This window comes from Pomacea canaliculata, linkage group LG5 (assembly GCF_003073045.1).
Source record: "Pomacea canaliculata isolate SZHN2017 linkage group LG5, ASM307304v1, whole genome shotgun sequence".
NCBI lineage: Eukaryota > Metazoa > Mollusca > Gastropoda > Architaenioglossa > Ampullariidae > Pomacea > Pomacea canaliculata.
In genome coordinates, this window is record NC_037594.1 from 9928718 (window position 1) to 9943313 (window position 14596).

At 38.8% G+C, this 14596-nt stretch overlaps 2 protein-coding genes across 4 annotated transcripts; both read right to left on the reverse strand.

Moving 5' to 3' along the window:
* Window positions 1-919: 919 nt before the first annotated feature.
* Window positions 920-11400, reverse strand: LOC112564385 (neuropeptide receptor 22-like). 3 transcript variants are annotated; one of them, XM_025239154.1, is made up of 3 exons: window positions 11273-11400; window positions 3936-4007; window positions 920-2220 (listed from the first exon to the last, which is right to left on the reverse strand). In XM_025239154.1, exon 3 carries the CDS (start codon window positions 2182-2184, stop codon window positions 1210-1212), a length of 975 nt encoding a protein of 324 aa, XP_025094939.1. In that variant the 5' UTR covers window positions 2185-2220; window positions 3936-4007; window positions 11273-11400; the 3' UTR covers window positions 920-1209. The 3 variants fall into 3 exon arrangements, with proteins under 3 accessions (XP_025094939.1, XP_025094941.1, XP_025094938.1); XM_025239156.1 differs by lacking the exons at window positions 3936-4007; window positions 11273-11400 and adding an exon at window positions 4008-4581; XM_025239153.1 differs by lacking the exon at window positions 11273-11400 and having other exon boundaries at window positions 3936-4579.
* On the reverse strand, window positions 5667-11380 carry LOC112564388 (neuropeptide receptor 22-like). The gene is made up of 2 exons (XM_025239163.1): window positions 11231-11380; window positions 5667-9559 (listed from the first exon to the last, which is right to left on the reverse strand). Exon 2 carries the CDS (start codon window positions 9528-9530, stop codon window positions 8592-8594), a length of 939 nt encoding a protein of 312 aa, XP_025094948.1. The 5' UTR covers window positions 9531-9559; window positions 11231-11380; the 3' UTR covers window positions 5667-8591.
* Window positions 11401-14596: the final 3196 nt, after the last annotated feature.

A 14596-nucleotide genomic window follows, 5' to 3' on the forward strand; every position in this document is an offset into this window, starting at 1 on the left:
AGTCCTAGTACTCTAGGTCCCTGACAGAAGGCCATGACCAGACAGTGCGGGGTGGGGGCTTAAGAACGACCGATGACTGCTGCTAATGGCATATTTATCGGACATGTTTGAGAAGCTGAACGTTGTGAATACTTCTGTGCAAGGGAAAGACACCACCATATTACAAACAACTGACAAGATGAATGCTTTCGTCCGAAAAATTTCGTTGTGGACCAAAAGATACGCCAGGAAAATATTTGTGATATGTTTCTGTGCTTGTGTAAGTGCAAGGCTGACAACTTGAATCTTGATCTGGTGAAGGAAATAATTATTGCCCATCTAAACGGACTGCAAGAAAGGTTTCAGCATTACTTCGCCAAAATTGATGTGACTAAATACGATGGGATTCGTAATCCATTTCTGGCTGATCCCAGCACAAGCGAGTTGTCCACAGAAGAAGAAGAGCAGCTCATCGACCTTTCGAGTGACCAATCCCTGAAAATGGTCTTCCAAACAACACCAGTGCCAAAATTCTGGATTAGCGTCAACGGTGCTTTCTGAGAAAGCAATGAAAGTTCTGCTGCCATTTTCAACTTCGTATATGTGTGAGCAAGGATTTTCAGCATTGGCAGCACTGAAGTCTAAATACAGAAATCGTGTGGACGCAGAGGCTGAGCTGCGAATAGCAGTGGGTACGAACATCGCACACAGGTTCGCTTCTCTATGCAACAGCAAGCAGGCTCAACCTTCTCATTAATCAAAGTGAGTGTCCAATAAAATAATATTTATTAGCTTTAGTAAAATTTCATTAACAGTTATACTTCTTGCAGATACGAACTTTGTTCTTCTGTTATTGAATTGCATTGATTTCCTCGACGCGGCGTTCGAGGTTAGCTAAGGCTCCCTCCCCTCTTCCACCGACCTAGCTGGCTAAGGGGGGGGGGGGGGTTGCGGACGTACCGGTGTTCGTCAGGGGGGTCGTCACAAGTAAAAGGTTGAGAACCGCTGCCTTATACTCTCCGTCTGCGCGGTCACCTTATGTACAAGTAGGCGTATGTGTGTGTCTCTCTGTCCTTAGCACATACACTGAAAATTAAAGACTTAAAGAGGATTATGCCACGAAATTTTTAAGTCAGATATAATACACATTTTAAAAATCTGATACAAACATCATGTTTCCCTCAAATACAAAGGATACATATAATATCGAAATAGTGTACATCTACATAGCTACTCTTGATCTCTTCTACCCCTACAGGTCAAACATTTTCTGATCAGCTTTTTAAAACGAGAACGGAACTTCTTGGAGGCAGCAAAGTATATCACAAAGTCTACAGCGTAGTTCGCTTCTGATAAAGTTATTGCTATCAGTAATGACATCCACACCGTAAACCTTGTGTCAGGGGTATCATATTTCACTATGTCGAATAGTTCAATAAGGTGTAAGATGCAGATCGGGGCGTACGTGACAAAGACGACGATTGCATCCCACACCACCATGACAGAGATGGCGACCTCAACTCTTGTCTGCGTTGTCTCCCCTGACGTGTCCGGGGTTGTCCTTACAATGGCCTCGCGCGCCTTTCGTTGTCGCCTGAGACTGACGATAATGAGGCAAGGAAAGATGAGAAGGAGGATGAAGGGCAGAAAAAGGTAGATGAAGGCTATAATCCAGTAAAAATAGGTTGTGACGAAATCAAGAGAAGACTTCGGAAAATTACAGTCATTCTTCTCTCTGTGGTCTACTTGAATAAACTCATAAATATAACACAAACACAGTATCATGCCCAGTAACACGGCGATCACAATAGCTCTCTTCTTGGTGAAGTAGATTTTCTTCTTGAGAGGAAAGCGAATGGATAAAAACCGTTCGCAACACACCAGCACCAGAGTCCAGTTGGCGTAGCAGCTGACTAAAGATACAAACACGTCGGCTTTACAACCAAAGGTATTTAATGGCACGTCGTAAAGGTAGATCTGGTGAAATATAAGCTTAAGTACCAGAGCCAACAGGTCAGCTACGGCCAGCAAGGACATGTATAAGGTGGCTGTAGTGAGGGTCATGGATGTGGTTACTAAGATGCAGGCGACATTGCCAGGCACACCCACACCTACCAGCACCCAGATGTACACTTTGTAAAATTCATACAAAATGGTCTTGTAGTAGTTGAATTGATCCGATTCAGTATCGTTTGTGTTGTTCATAGTCACTGTGGCTGTAGTCACGCAGAATACTGAAAACTAATCAAAGCAGAAATGTTGTGTATCATTCTCAGTAATACAAATAAGTTTGCAATATTTTCAATGTCTAGTGTTCAAGTCCGTTAGTAGTACGCCTGTAGTATACTTTACTTAGTTTTTTGTTTTTTTGTTTGATAATTTTCATTTGCTTTATCACCTTAAAAAAATGTAAGTATGTATATGTCTTGTAAGAAGGTTGATTTTACTTCACGATGAATCGCTCTTTTTGTGTAATTTTTTGAAACGACAATCTAGGTCAAAGTTCAATACCGAATCACCTTTTACAACATTTCAATCTGCGTATGAATGAAAATGTTCTAGACTGAATTTTAAAAAAGGACCTCTTATACAAAGACCTGGAATACAAAGAACCCTTCTAAAAAAAAAAAAAAGCAGAAGAGTTTAAAAAACAGGAGGAAGGAACTCATTGAGCTATTTATAAAACACTAAAAGGACTAGTCTGGAAAATTGTTTAACAGCATAGAAATATCTGTATTGTTGTAAAATAATCACAGCTCAGCACAGAAGATGCATCAGTCTGTGGAAATAGTGTGTTGACTATGGACCATTCAAGGTTCAGAATGATATTCTAGAAACAGAAACGTGTAGACTTAAAAATGTCCTCGGGTTCTGTTTTGCAGAATTAATCACAGTATAAACATTTATCTAAATGCACCACCCTAAACACATTGCACTACAATAAAGACATCCTTTCTGGAAAAAATTAGATAAAGATAAAGAAAGAAGAACAACTCTCTGTCATGAATGATGTCCTACACCTCTGTGATCAAAAGAGGGGGAGGGAGGGACTACAGAAGACAAAAGACAAGTGACTCTTAAACATCTTCCAAGTACAACGCTGTGAGTCACGACCTCCCTCATTAAGTTTTTTTTTTACGATTACATATGTTGCTCTGAATGTCTTAACACTAGTGACTGTACAGAGGACGGTCATCATCCTACAAGTACATCAGGGACCCTTCATTGCAGCAGTAAGCTTGCCTAAAATCAGTCTCTGGTCCCATGGCCTCTCTACCTGCCGGCACCACAGGACGATACACAGTCCCACAAGACGTGTCTTGCTTTGATTGTGCGGTAAACTTCTTATTTTAAATAAATCAAGAAATATAATCTGCCACACGGCTGACCTTTGTGCAAGATGTCATCCTATCAATGTCAGTGTTTATGGACGACAACAAAGAGCAAGAAGCACTGCACTGTCAACAAAGAGCACGTAGATCAAAACAAAAGAAATACTTAGCAAAGCTCCACGTCAGACGTCCTCGTCCCGTGCTTCTTGTGTAAAATATATAGTCGTTGAAGAAGATAAGAAAAAAAAGAAAAGAACAATTTTTATACAATCTTTTCTTGGTTGGTAGTAAACCTCAATGTTCTGAGCACTACAAAAGTGGAATAACAAGTATGGAAATGCAGAAAAGAGAGGGAGTTAAATGAAGAAATAAGGGGAAAACTATAGGAAGATTTTGAAGTCATCGCTATGGATAGACAGATACACGAATAGACACATGACTGGATGACCGGATGCTTGGATGATGGCTTGCAGACATTAGACACAGTTCTCCGCTAAAACAAAATATAGCACACGGGCTGACATAATGTCTTACATCCTATTCACTAAAATAGACGATCAAATTAACTAAGAGATTTTATCGAGCAACATTTAACCTATCTCCTAATGAAAATAACATACTCACGAGCACGGGATGGTGTTGTGTGTCTGACAGTAACTAGAGGCTACAGACTGCTCACACTGTTACATAACAGACCTGCTCCAACAGCAGCTACTGCACTGATGCTCGCTGAGCTCGTGCACAGAAACGCCTTTATTGCTCTCCACTGAAATCAGCAAACAACACTCGCAGCATCACCTCGTGCAGTCAGTGCATCAAATTAACCACGTGATCACCGCGCGCTGCTTAATGTGTCCGCACCTCAGTCTGTCTGCGTCATACAGCGTTTCCTCAAATTCTCTACCGACAACCTTCCTGTCGCTGCTGTGTATGAGCAACAGCAGGGTAACACAAGGAGATTAATGTACATCTTATTTGAAATGCTGAAATCGGCATTGAAAACAGTCATTTTAATGTGTGATACGGAGATAGGTGACAGATAAGTATAGAAGTCACGACTTTAGCATGAAATGCTGAGATATGGGAAGAGTAGAATGTTGACAACACTTCGCATCAAAACAATGATCAGCCCAGCTTATTACAGTGATGTAGAACAGTCTTGTCTTTGTAACAGATTAAAATAAGACTAAAAATGAAACTAAAAACTTGTTTTATCCTTGCTGACTGCATAACCGTACCAAAAAACTATTTACAATGTCTCTATATTTCTGCAGCAATTCCGCGCTTCGTAAATACACCGTTAATTAAAGCCTCGGTTGTCCAAGAACTCCTCCACAAACAATATATAAGCAACCATTTTCTGTCATTTTTAATACAAGAGGACGTTTTTAATACAAGAGATAATTTAACAAAAAAACACCAGTTAAGAGTTAAGTTCGCTTAGCTTTGGGTATTATTATTATAAACATCAACATACCAGTAATCAAAGGGAGATTACCTATGTATTTAGAATTGTCTTTTCATGACGACTTATTACGATCGGATTCTGTCCTTTTCTAATAATGTTTCTAATGATTTTGCCATAAATTGAATTATTTTAAATCAAAGAAAAAGTGTTTTGGTGCGAAGTGTGAAGCATATAATTCTAATAGCCTGCTGGCAGATCTTTGTGTTTTGTCGTTTGTATGAACACGTGTGTGTTACGTGTGTCCAGCGAGCTCAGCACGTGACACAAATACTAGGCCAATGTATAGTATGTGATGAAAGGGACAGTTATGACCATCAAGTGTAAAAGACAACAAAGAGACAGCGTTAGTTAATATTAATTATATCAGCAGAACAGATTAACTAGCAGACCTCAAAGTGGGGGTAAAATATTAACGGGGTATTAGTAGGAACCGACTCACGCGCCCTCCAGCTGGTGGAAAGTCGCCAATCGCACAAATCTGCTCGTTTTAAATTCAAAGTATTTCATGGCCTTTTAGCAACAGAAATATCACTTTTAAATCACAATAAAAACAACTTTTCGTCATTCGTTCAGAGCATATTTTTGTTTTGTGTGATGGAGAGGATAATGCGTATTTTGTGAGGATAAACATAATATTTACTTTGAAATGTATGTTATAAGTATATTTAGTAAATCAGTATTTGAAACGAAGTACTTAAAATATGGTGTCTTCAGGCAAAAGTACCCAGAGCAAAACTCATTTCTTTTTTAATTTGGATATATTTGTTCAGTAAGTCTTTTATCAAATCAGTTTCATAGTCACAGTAAAAAGTGAGTGTTGGTAGAGACTATTTTCTTATATTCTTTTGTACTGTTTGTACTATTAATTTTGTGTGCTGGTACCTAGTTTAACAGGGAGTAGTTTCGGGCAAGAGAGAGAATATGTTTTAGAATTTACTTAGACTCTTGTAGCAGAGGATGATGATGTGGCAGATGAATATCGTATATGAAATGTAACAAAAACTCAAACGACTGATGTAGGCAGTAAGAAGTTTTGGCTCTTACAATGGAAACGGAAGGAAACTCTTCTTGTCAGGAGTTTTATACACAATAAAATTAAATTTAAACTCAATCGCACCTGCCAGTAAAAGTGCATCCCAATCTTTGTCTCACCCACTTAAATCAGCAGAAGCACCCAAGCGAGGGCGAGTCACGTGATGCTGTTAGTGATTATCAGCATGAAAAGATAAGACTCCTCACATGAGATACTCGTAAACAAATCTCGTGTCTTATAAACCATTACTGCCTGTACTACACTCATCTCAAGCCTCTCCTTCCTCCGCCTCTCCTTCCCCCCGTCTCGCCACATTACTTTTATTTCATGCACTGTGTAACAACTCATACCTGCCAGTTCCAGTCCTTACACCCTTGAGGTGAGGCAGATGTTGAAGAACAACACGAAGAGCAAAAGATGTTTTACGCGATCGCAAAACGTAGCAGTAAGCGTAGGCGGAGCGGATAGCTGGTGGCTAAAGAAATAGGGTTCGAACCCGTATGTGTGCAAAATAGAAGGTTCTAAACTCGTGAGACCTAGCTGTGAAGCTGGTAATTAACTTCTAAGAGGTTTGGTAAAGTTAAAATAGCAAGGAAGGTACAAAACCACAAAACTTTGCCCTGAAGATAAGGAGCGTTGTGATACCCCAGTCCCTCCATGAGAGTACAATCATCGGATTATCTTGACCTTCACCATGAATGTAGGCCAATTTACTAGCGTACTCACAATGAATCTCTACATAAGTGTTCACAAATACCACGAACAAAATGGCATCCTAGGTAGTGTGGAGATTACAATTAGCAGACTTGTTTATTAAAAGAAAAGCAGACTGAAAAGAATGTCAGTAGAAAGAGACGAGGACGGGCTCGGCTTGGGTACCAGCACTAACTACGACTATATTTAGTAGCATCCTGTCCTGACAAATCTGATGTAAGGTAAACGTGAACACTCGAGCCAAGAGGTCTGTGACCCCGAACAGGAAGCTGTGTCAGGTGGCCTTAATAAAGGTCATTAGCCTGGCTGTGATAATGAATGCGATATTGTCAGGGGCGCCGCCAGCAACAAAGATCCTACTGACAAATATCCTTCCATAATGTTACAACAGTCATCACAAAGGTGACTTTTATTATCTGGCTCTTATTGTGGAGACACATCACACTTTTCAAAGTTCAGATGCGCTTAAGAGACTCGCCATTAGTCACCAGCGACCTTTGGTCTCCCACGTCAACTGCAGTCACAACTACGTAGTAAATCGTCTTATAGTATTAATGGAAACAATTAGATAATTGTGTGCATTTATTTGTGCCTTCTTTTGTTATTTTATTTCATTCTGGACTCTTTTACAAACATTCAAAAAAGTACTTATTTTCCTGCTGCTCTCTCAGTGTGCTTCTCCTAAGACTTATTTTAATTATTCATTTTCCACTATTTTTCAAACGATTTTCCAACTAATTTATCGTTAATATAATCAATGTTTGTATAGTAACAAATCTCAGGTAAAATGTTCACAGGAGCACATCTCATTTAAAACGATGAAGACCGCCTTGAAAGCAGACATTTCAAAGTGTCAAACGGAGTTAAAAGACAAAGGTGAAAAAGTGGTCTGGACTTGATGTATAATTATGTTGAGATAACAAATAGGAGACTAACATTGATGACTCTTAAAGGCATTGTAAAAGTTAAAATTTCTGCAGCTGTGCGGCGCGTCATTAAAGTCTTAATTTACCGGAAACACTCCGCCCACGTGCAATCGTCATTTGTATTCCGAGGACGTTCTTATACAGAAGCAAAAGTGTACTGAGCTCGTATTCCCTGTGAGCAAATGAGCTATGTAATTATTATTATTAGAAACACACACCAACATACCAATCAACAATGGCAGATAACGTGTGTCACATGCTTGTTAAGAGTTGTCTTTTCATGACGACATATTACAACTGTTTTGTGTATGTTCTTCAAAAAATTTAAAATAGGAAAAAAAAAGAAAATTTCGTTTTATAAGGTGGGGGTGAGTGGGCTAAAATATAAAATTCTGGAAGCGTTTGTGCTTTGCTGCTTAAAAGAGCACGAGTGGACGTGGTGTATGCGGGTGTGTCACGAACGAGTTCCTTTGACTCAATGTGTGACTCATAATTTAAAAGACACAATGCTAGCTACAAGTAACGAAGACTGAAATATCGAGAGGACGAATAAGGGTAAACAATCTGATGGTTATATTTTCATTTAATGGACCGTGTGTGAAGCAGGGCTTGTAGACAAGATGTGCTTTTAAAACATTTATTACAAGACTCAATGGTGTGTAAGTGGCGGATAGAAAAGAGATGGAAGTTGCACTGCGTTGCTTCTTCATAAAAGTCAGTGACCATGGAAAGCTAGATAAGTTATCATACAATTGTTCTAGGTATCTTCGTCAACGACAAAGTTCAATTCAATCAAACTGTCTTTGTACTGAAACACTTGTAAACCAGGTGTCAAAAATGAGACATTACACAAACATGTATAGAAACACCCAGAAACCTGTCTCACGTTGAAGAAATAAAATCGGCGTATTTGTACATTGTTAAAAGTATCTGCTTCACCAAATAATATTTATCCATAGCATTTTCTTATATAACACAAATTTATTATTAAGTTAAATAGATAAAGAAACTATTAGAAACATGTCTAATATTTTATGAGCATTTGAACAGTGTCTCAAACATGCAGAACTTAAATAAACATCAATGTCACTCAAATAAAAAGGATACCTCTAATATCGAAATGATGTACATCTACATAGCTACTCTTGATCTCTTCTACACCTGCAGGTCAAACATGTTCTGATCAGCTTTTTAAAACGAGAACGGAACTTCTTGGAGGCAGCAAAGTATATCACAAAGTCTACAGCGTAGTTCGCTTCTGATAAAGCTGTTGCTATATACGTTAACATTGCAGCCGTCAAGGGTTCTTTCACTACGTTGAATGGTAGCAAAAGGTAAAAGAGGCACATCGGAGAGAAGGTGACAATGACGACGATTGCATCCCACACCACCATGACAGAGATGGCGAACTCAACTCTTGTCTGCGTTGTCTCCCCTGACGTGTCCGGGGTTGTCCTTACCATGGCCTCGCGCGCCTTTCGTTGACGCCTGAGACTGACGATGATAAGGCAAGGAAAGATAAGGAGGAGGATGAAGGGAAGAAAATAGTAGATACAGGCTTTAATCCAGTGCCAGTAGTTTGTGAAGAAATCAAAATAAGACGCACAGTATGCTCCCCATGAGTGGTCTTTTTGAATGAAGTCATAAATATAACACAAACACACTATCATCCCCAGTAACACGGCGATGAGAATAGCTCTCTTCTTGGTGAAGTAGATTTTCTTCTTGAGAGGAAAGCGAATGGATAAAAACCGTTCGAAACACACCATCACCAGAGTCCAGTTGGCGTAGTTGCCGACTACATCTACAAACACACGCACTTTACAACCAAAGGTATTTAATGGCACATTATAAAGGCTGATCTGGTGAGATATAAGCCTCAGTACCAGAGCCAACAGGTCAGCTACGGCCAGCAAGGACATGTATAAGGTGGCTGTAGTGAGGGTCATGGATGTGGTTACTAAGATGCAGGCGACATTGCCAGGCACACCCACACCTACCAGCACCCAGATGTAGACTTGGTAAAATTCATTATAAATGGCCCAGTGTTCAGTATCGTTTGTGTTGTTCATAGTCATGTTGCTGTAGTCACACAGAATACTGAAAACTAATCAAAGCAGAAATGTCATACATTATTCTCAGTAATACAAATAAATTTTCAATAGTTGTCATGTCTAGTGTTTAAATCTGTTAGTGGTGTGTCTGTGATATTCTTAACATAGGTTTTTTTGTTTCTTGTTTGACAATTTTTATTTATTTTATCACCTTCAAAAGATGTAATTATGTCAATGTCTTGTATAAGGTTAAGTTTTTTTCCCCATCAATTGTTCTTTTTTGTCCATTTTTTAAATGATAATCTGGGTGAATGTTCAATACTTAATCACTGTTTACAACATTTCAATCTGCATGTGAAAATGTTCGAGATTGATTTTTAAAAAAGACCTCTTATACAAGGACCTGGAATGCAAAGAACCCACCTAAAAAGTAAAGCAGAGGAGTTTAAAGCACAGGAGGAATGAAATCATTGAGCTATTTATAAAACACTAGAAGGACTAATATGGAAAATTGTTTAACAGCAGAGAAATATCTGTACTTTTGTAAAATAATCACAGCTCAGCATAGAAGATGCATTAGTCTGTGGAAATAGTGAGTTGACTATGGACCATTAAAGGTTCAGAATGATATTCTAGAAACGTCCTCGTAGCAATGTCCTCAGGTTGTGTTTTGCACAATTAATGACAGTATAAACATTTCTCTAAATGCACCACCCTAAACACATTGCACTAAAAATTAAACATCCCAAAAAATACAAGGAAGGTAAAGGAAGAAAAACAACTCTCTGTCATGAATGATGTCCTAGGGAGGGAGGGACTACAGAAGACAAAAGACAAGGGACTCCAAAACATCTTCCAAGTACATAGCTGTGAGTCACGACCTCCTTGATTAAGTTTATTTTTTAACGAGTACATCTGTTGCTCTGAATCTCTGAACACTATTGACTGTACAGAGGACGGTCGTCATCCTAAAGGGACATCAGGAACCCTTCCTTGCAACAACAAGCTTGCCTAAAATCGAGATGGGCAAATGTAGAACTGTCTGGCAACCAAAGAAGTGAACGTCGTGTCTACAGGACTTGCTCATCACCACCAAAGACAAGCACAACTGGCGAGTTATGTTCGCCACAGCGTCTGTCCTCTGGGGTACAGAGACATTTCAGCGAGCAGCAACGTGCAAAGGTTACTAAAGTTTTTTTCTACAGAGCTGTTAACCAGTTCCAACTCAGAAGAACAAGTAAAAAATATGGCGGACCACCAAGGCCTAAAATCACTCTGTACTATGAATTTCAAATTTAAATTGCCGCGTTTGTTTCTTTACAATACAAAACGTCTGTGGCAGTAGTATAGTAATAAGTTGACATAAAACTACCTCGTTCCACTAGTGGTCCACGGACCACACTTTGAGAACCACTGCTCTAAGCACTACAAAAGTAGAATAACAAGTATGAAAACTACAGAAAAGAAAGGGAGTGAAAGGAAGAAATAAGGCGAAAACTATAGGAAGAGATTGAAGGAATCGCAAGTGCATAGATGCACGAATGGATGTGTACATGATTGGACGACCGGATGCTTGGATGATGACACGCAGACATTAGAAACACTTCTCCATCAAACAAAAGGTGCATGCAGAGACATACTGTCTTACATCTTATTCATCAAAAGTCAAAAAGATTTTATCGAGCAACGGTTAACCTATCACATAATGAAGACAGCATACTCACGAGCACTGATGTGGGATGGTGTTGTGTGTCAGTGTAACAGACCTGCTCCAACAGCAGCTACTGCACTGATGCTCGCTGAGCTCGTGCACAGAAACGCCTTTATTGCTCTCCACTGAAATCAGCAAACAACACTCGCAGCATCACCTCGTGCAGTCAGTGCATCAAATTAACCACGTGATCACCGCGCGATGTTAATGTGTCCGCACCTCAGTCTGTCTGCGTCATACAGCGTTTCCTCGAAATTCTCTTCCGACAACCTTCCTGTCGATGCTGTGTATGAGCAATAGCAGGGTAACACAAGGAGATTAATGTACATCTTATTTGAAATGCTGAAAACGGCATTGAAAACAGACAATGTTGACAACACTTCGAATCCATCAAAACAACGATCAGCCCAGCTTATTACAGTGATGTAGAACTATCTTGTCTTTGTAACAGGCTAAACTAAAACTAAAAACGAAACTAAAAATTTTTTATCCTTGCTGACTGCATAACAGTACAAAAAAAAACTATTTACACTGTCTCTATATTTCTACAGCATTGCCGCGCTTCTTAAATAAACCGTAAATTAAAGCCTCGATTGTCCAAGAACTCCTCAATATACAATATATATGCAATCATTTCCTGTCATTTTTAATACAAGAGGGCGTTATTAATGCGAGATAATTTTCAAAAAGCCAACAGTTAAGAGTTGAGCTCCATTAGCTGTGGGTATTATTATTTATAAACATCAACATACCAGTTATCAAAGGGAGATTACCTATGAATTTAGAATTTTTTCATGACAACTTATTATAAATATCACTTTTAAATCACAATAAAAAAAAGCAACTTTTCGTCATTCGGTCAGAGCATATTTCTGTTTTGTGTGATGGAGAGAATAATGCGTATTTTGTGAGGATAAACATAATATTTACTTTGAAAAGTATGTTATAATTATATTTAGTAAATCAGTATTTGAAAGGAAGTACTTAAAATATGGTGTCTTCAGGCAAAAGTACCAAGAGCAAAACTCGTTTCTTTTTTAATTTGGATATGTCTTTTCAGTAAGTCTTTTAACAAATCAGTTTCATACTCACTTGGGTATAAAGTCAGTGTTGCTAGAGACTATTTTCTTATATTCTTTTGTACTGTTTGTACTATTAATTTTGTGTGCTGGTACCTAGTTGTATAGGGAGTAGTTTCGGGCAAGGAAGAGAATATGTTTTAGAATTTACTTTGTCTCTTGTAGCAGAGGATGATGATGTGGCAGATGAATATCGTATATGAAATGTAACAAAAACTAAAACGAGTGATGTAGGCAGTAAGATGTTTTGGCTCTTACAAGGGAAACGGAAGGAAACTCTTCTTGTCAGGAGTTTTATACACAATAAAATTAAATTTAAACTCAATCGCACCTGCCAGTAAAAGTGCATCCCTGTCTTTATGTCTCACCCACTCATATCAGCAGAAGCACCCAAGCGAGGGCGAGTCTCGTGATGCTGTTAGTGATTATCAGCATGAAAAGATAAGACTCCTCACATGAGATACTCGTAAACAAATCTTGTGTCTTATAAACCATTACTGCCTGTACTACGCTCATCTCAAGCCTCTCCTTCCCCCCGTCTCGCCAAAATTAAAAAAGTTAAAATTTCTGCAGCTGTGCGGCGCGTCATTAAAGTCTTAATTTACTGGAAATACTCCGCCCACGTGCAATCAGCGGCCATTTTCTGTCATTTGTATTCCGAGGGCGTTCTCAGACAGAAGCAAAAGTGTACTGAGCTCGTATTCCCTATGAGGAAATGAGCTATGTAATTATTATTGTTAGAAACACGCACCAACATACCAATCAACAATGGCAGATAACGTGTGTCACATGCTTGTTAAGAGTTGTCTTTTCATGACGACATATTACAACTGTTTTGTGTATGTTCTTCAAAAAATTTAAAATAGGAAAAAAAAAGAAAATTTCGTTTTATAAGGTGGGGGTGAGTGGGCTAAAATATAAAATTCTGGAAGCGTTTGTGCTTTGCTGCTTAAAAGAGCACGAGTGGACGTGGTGTATGCGGGTGTGTCACGAACGAGTTCCTTTGACTCAATGTGTGACTCATAATTTAAAAGACACAATGCTAGCTACAAGTAACGAAGACTGAAATATCGAGAGGACGAATAAGGGTAAACAATCTGCTGGTTATAGTCCCATTTAGTGGACCGTGTGTGAAGCAGGGCTTGTAGACAAGATGTGCTTTTAAAACATTTATTACAAGACTCAATGGTGTGGAAGTGGCGGATAGAAAAGAGATGGAAGTTGCACTGCGTTGCTTCTTCATAAAAGTCAGTGACCATGTAAAGCTAGATAAGTTATCATACAATTGTTCTAGGTATCTTCGTCAACGACAAAGTTCAATTAAATCAAACTGTCTTTGTACTGAAACACTTGTAAACCAGGTGTCAAAAATGAGACATTACACAAACATGTATAGAAACACCCAGAAACCTGTCTCACGTTGAAGAAATAAAATCGGCATACAGTGGAACCTCGGTTAGCGAACGCCTCGGATAGCGAATATTTCGGATAACGAACAAAAATTTCGTTAAAAATTTGTATCGGGTAGCGAACAAAATTTCGGATAGCGAACAGCCACGTGAACCACACGTGACCGACCAGCATGTCATCATTCGCGCTCAAGACACAGTTACGATCAGTCGTTCCTTATCTGTGCGAATCCTTCTTATTTAGTGATTTTTGTGCTTTATTTTAATAAGACAATACTCAATCATGGCTCCAAAGAAGATTAAGAGCAATTAATAGTAGTGAGGTAATGACAAGGAAGCGGCCAACAAATGAATTGTAAAAGAAAATGATTTCAAAGTATGAAGGTGGCATGCGTCTGTCGGATATGTGATGTCGTATTACCGAAGAGTTTTACAAGAATGGCAGAAGGAACAGACACTGAACAAGTTTTTTTTCCTTTAACCTCAAAGCGACAAAAAAGGAAAGTCACCCCCGATGTTATAATGTCACGTGTGCTCATGGAGGGGGAATCAAAGCAGTAATTCCACCCCTTCCTCCCCACACCTGCTTCCACCCACGCCGTCAAAACGGCAAGTGTTCTGATGTTTAAATGTTTTCATTAATGTTTTATGTTTATTTAACTCCATTCATATTGCATTATAACTGTTCTTATTATAATAATACCTATATAGCCTGTAACTTTCAAACATTAGCGAGTCAACAGGAACTGGGAACCAATTAAATCTATTTCCTTTATTTCTTATGGAAAAAATTGTTTCGGATAACGAACAGCTTTCCAGAACGGATTAAGTTCGTTAACCGAGGTTCCACTGTATTTGTACATTGTTAAAAGTATCTGCTTCACCAAATAA

Excerpts from the sequence above, each read along its gene's own strand:
- LOC112564385 (XM_025239154.1), bottom strand. The coding sequence starts at position 2,184 with ATGAACAACACAAACGATACTGAATCGGATCAATTCAACTACTACAAG.
- LOC112564388 (XM_025239163.1), bottom strand. The coding sequence starts at position 9,530 with ATGACTATGAACAACACAAACGATACTGAACACTGGGCCATTTATAAT.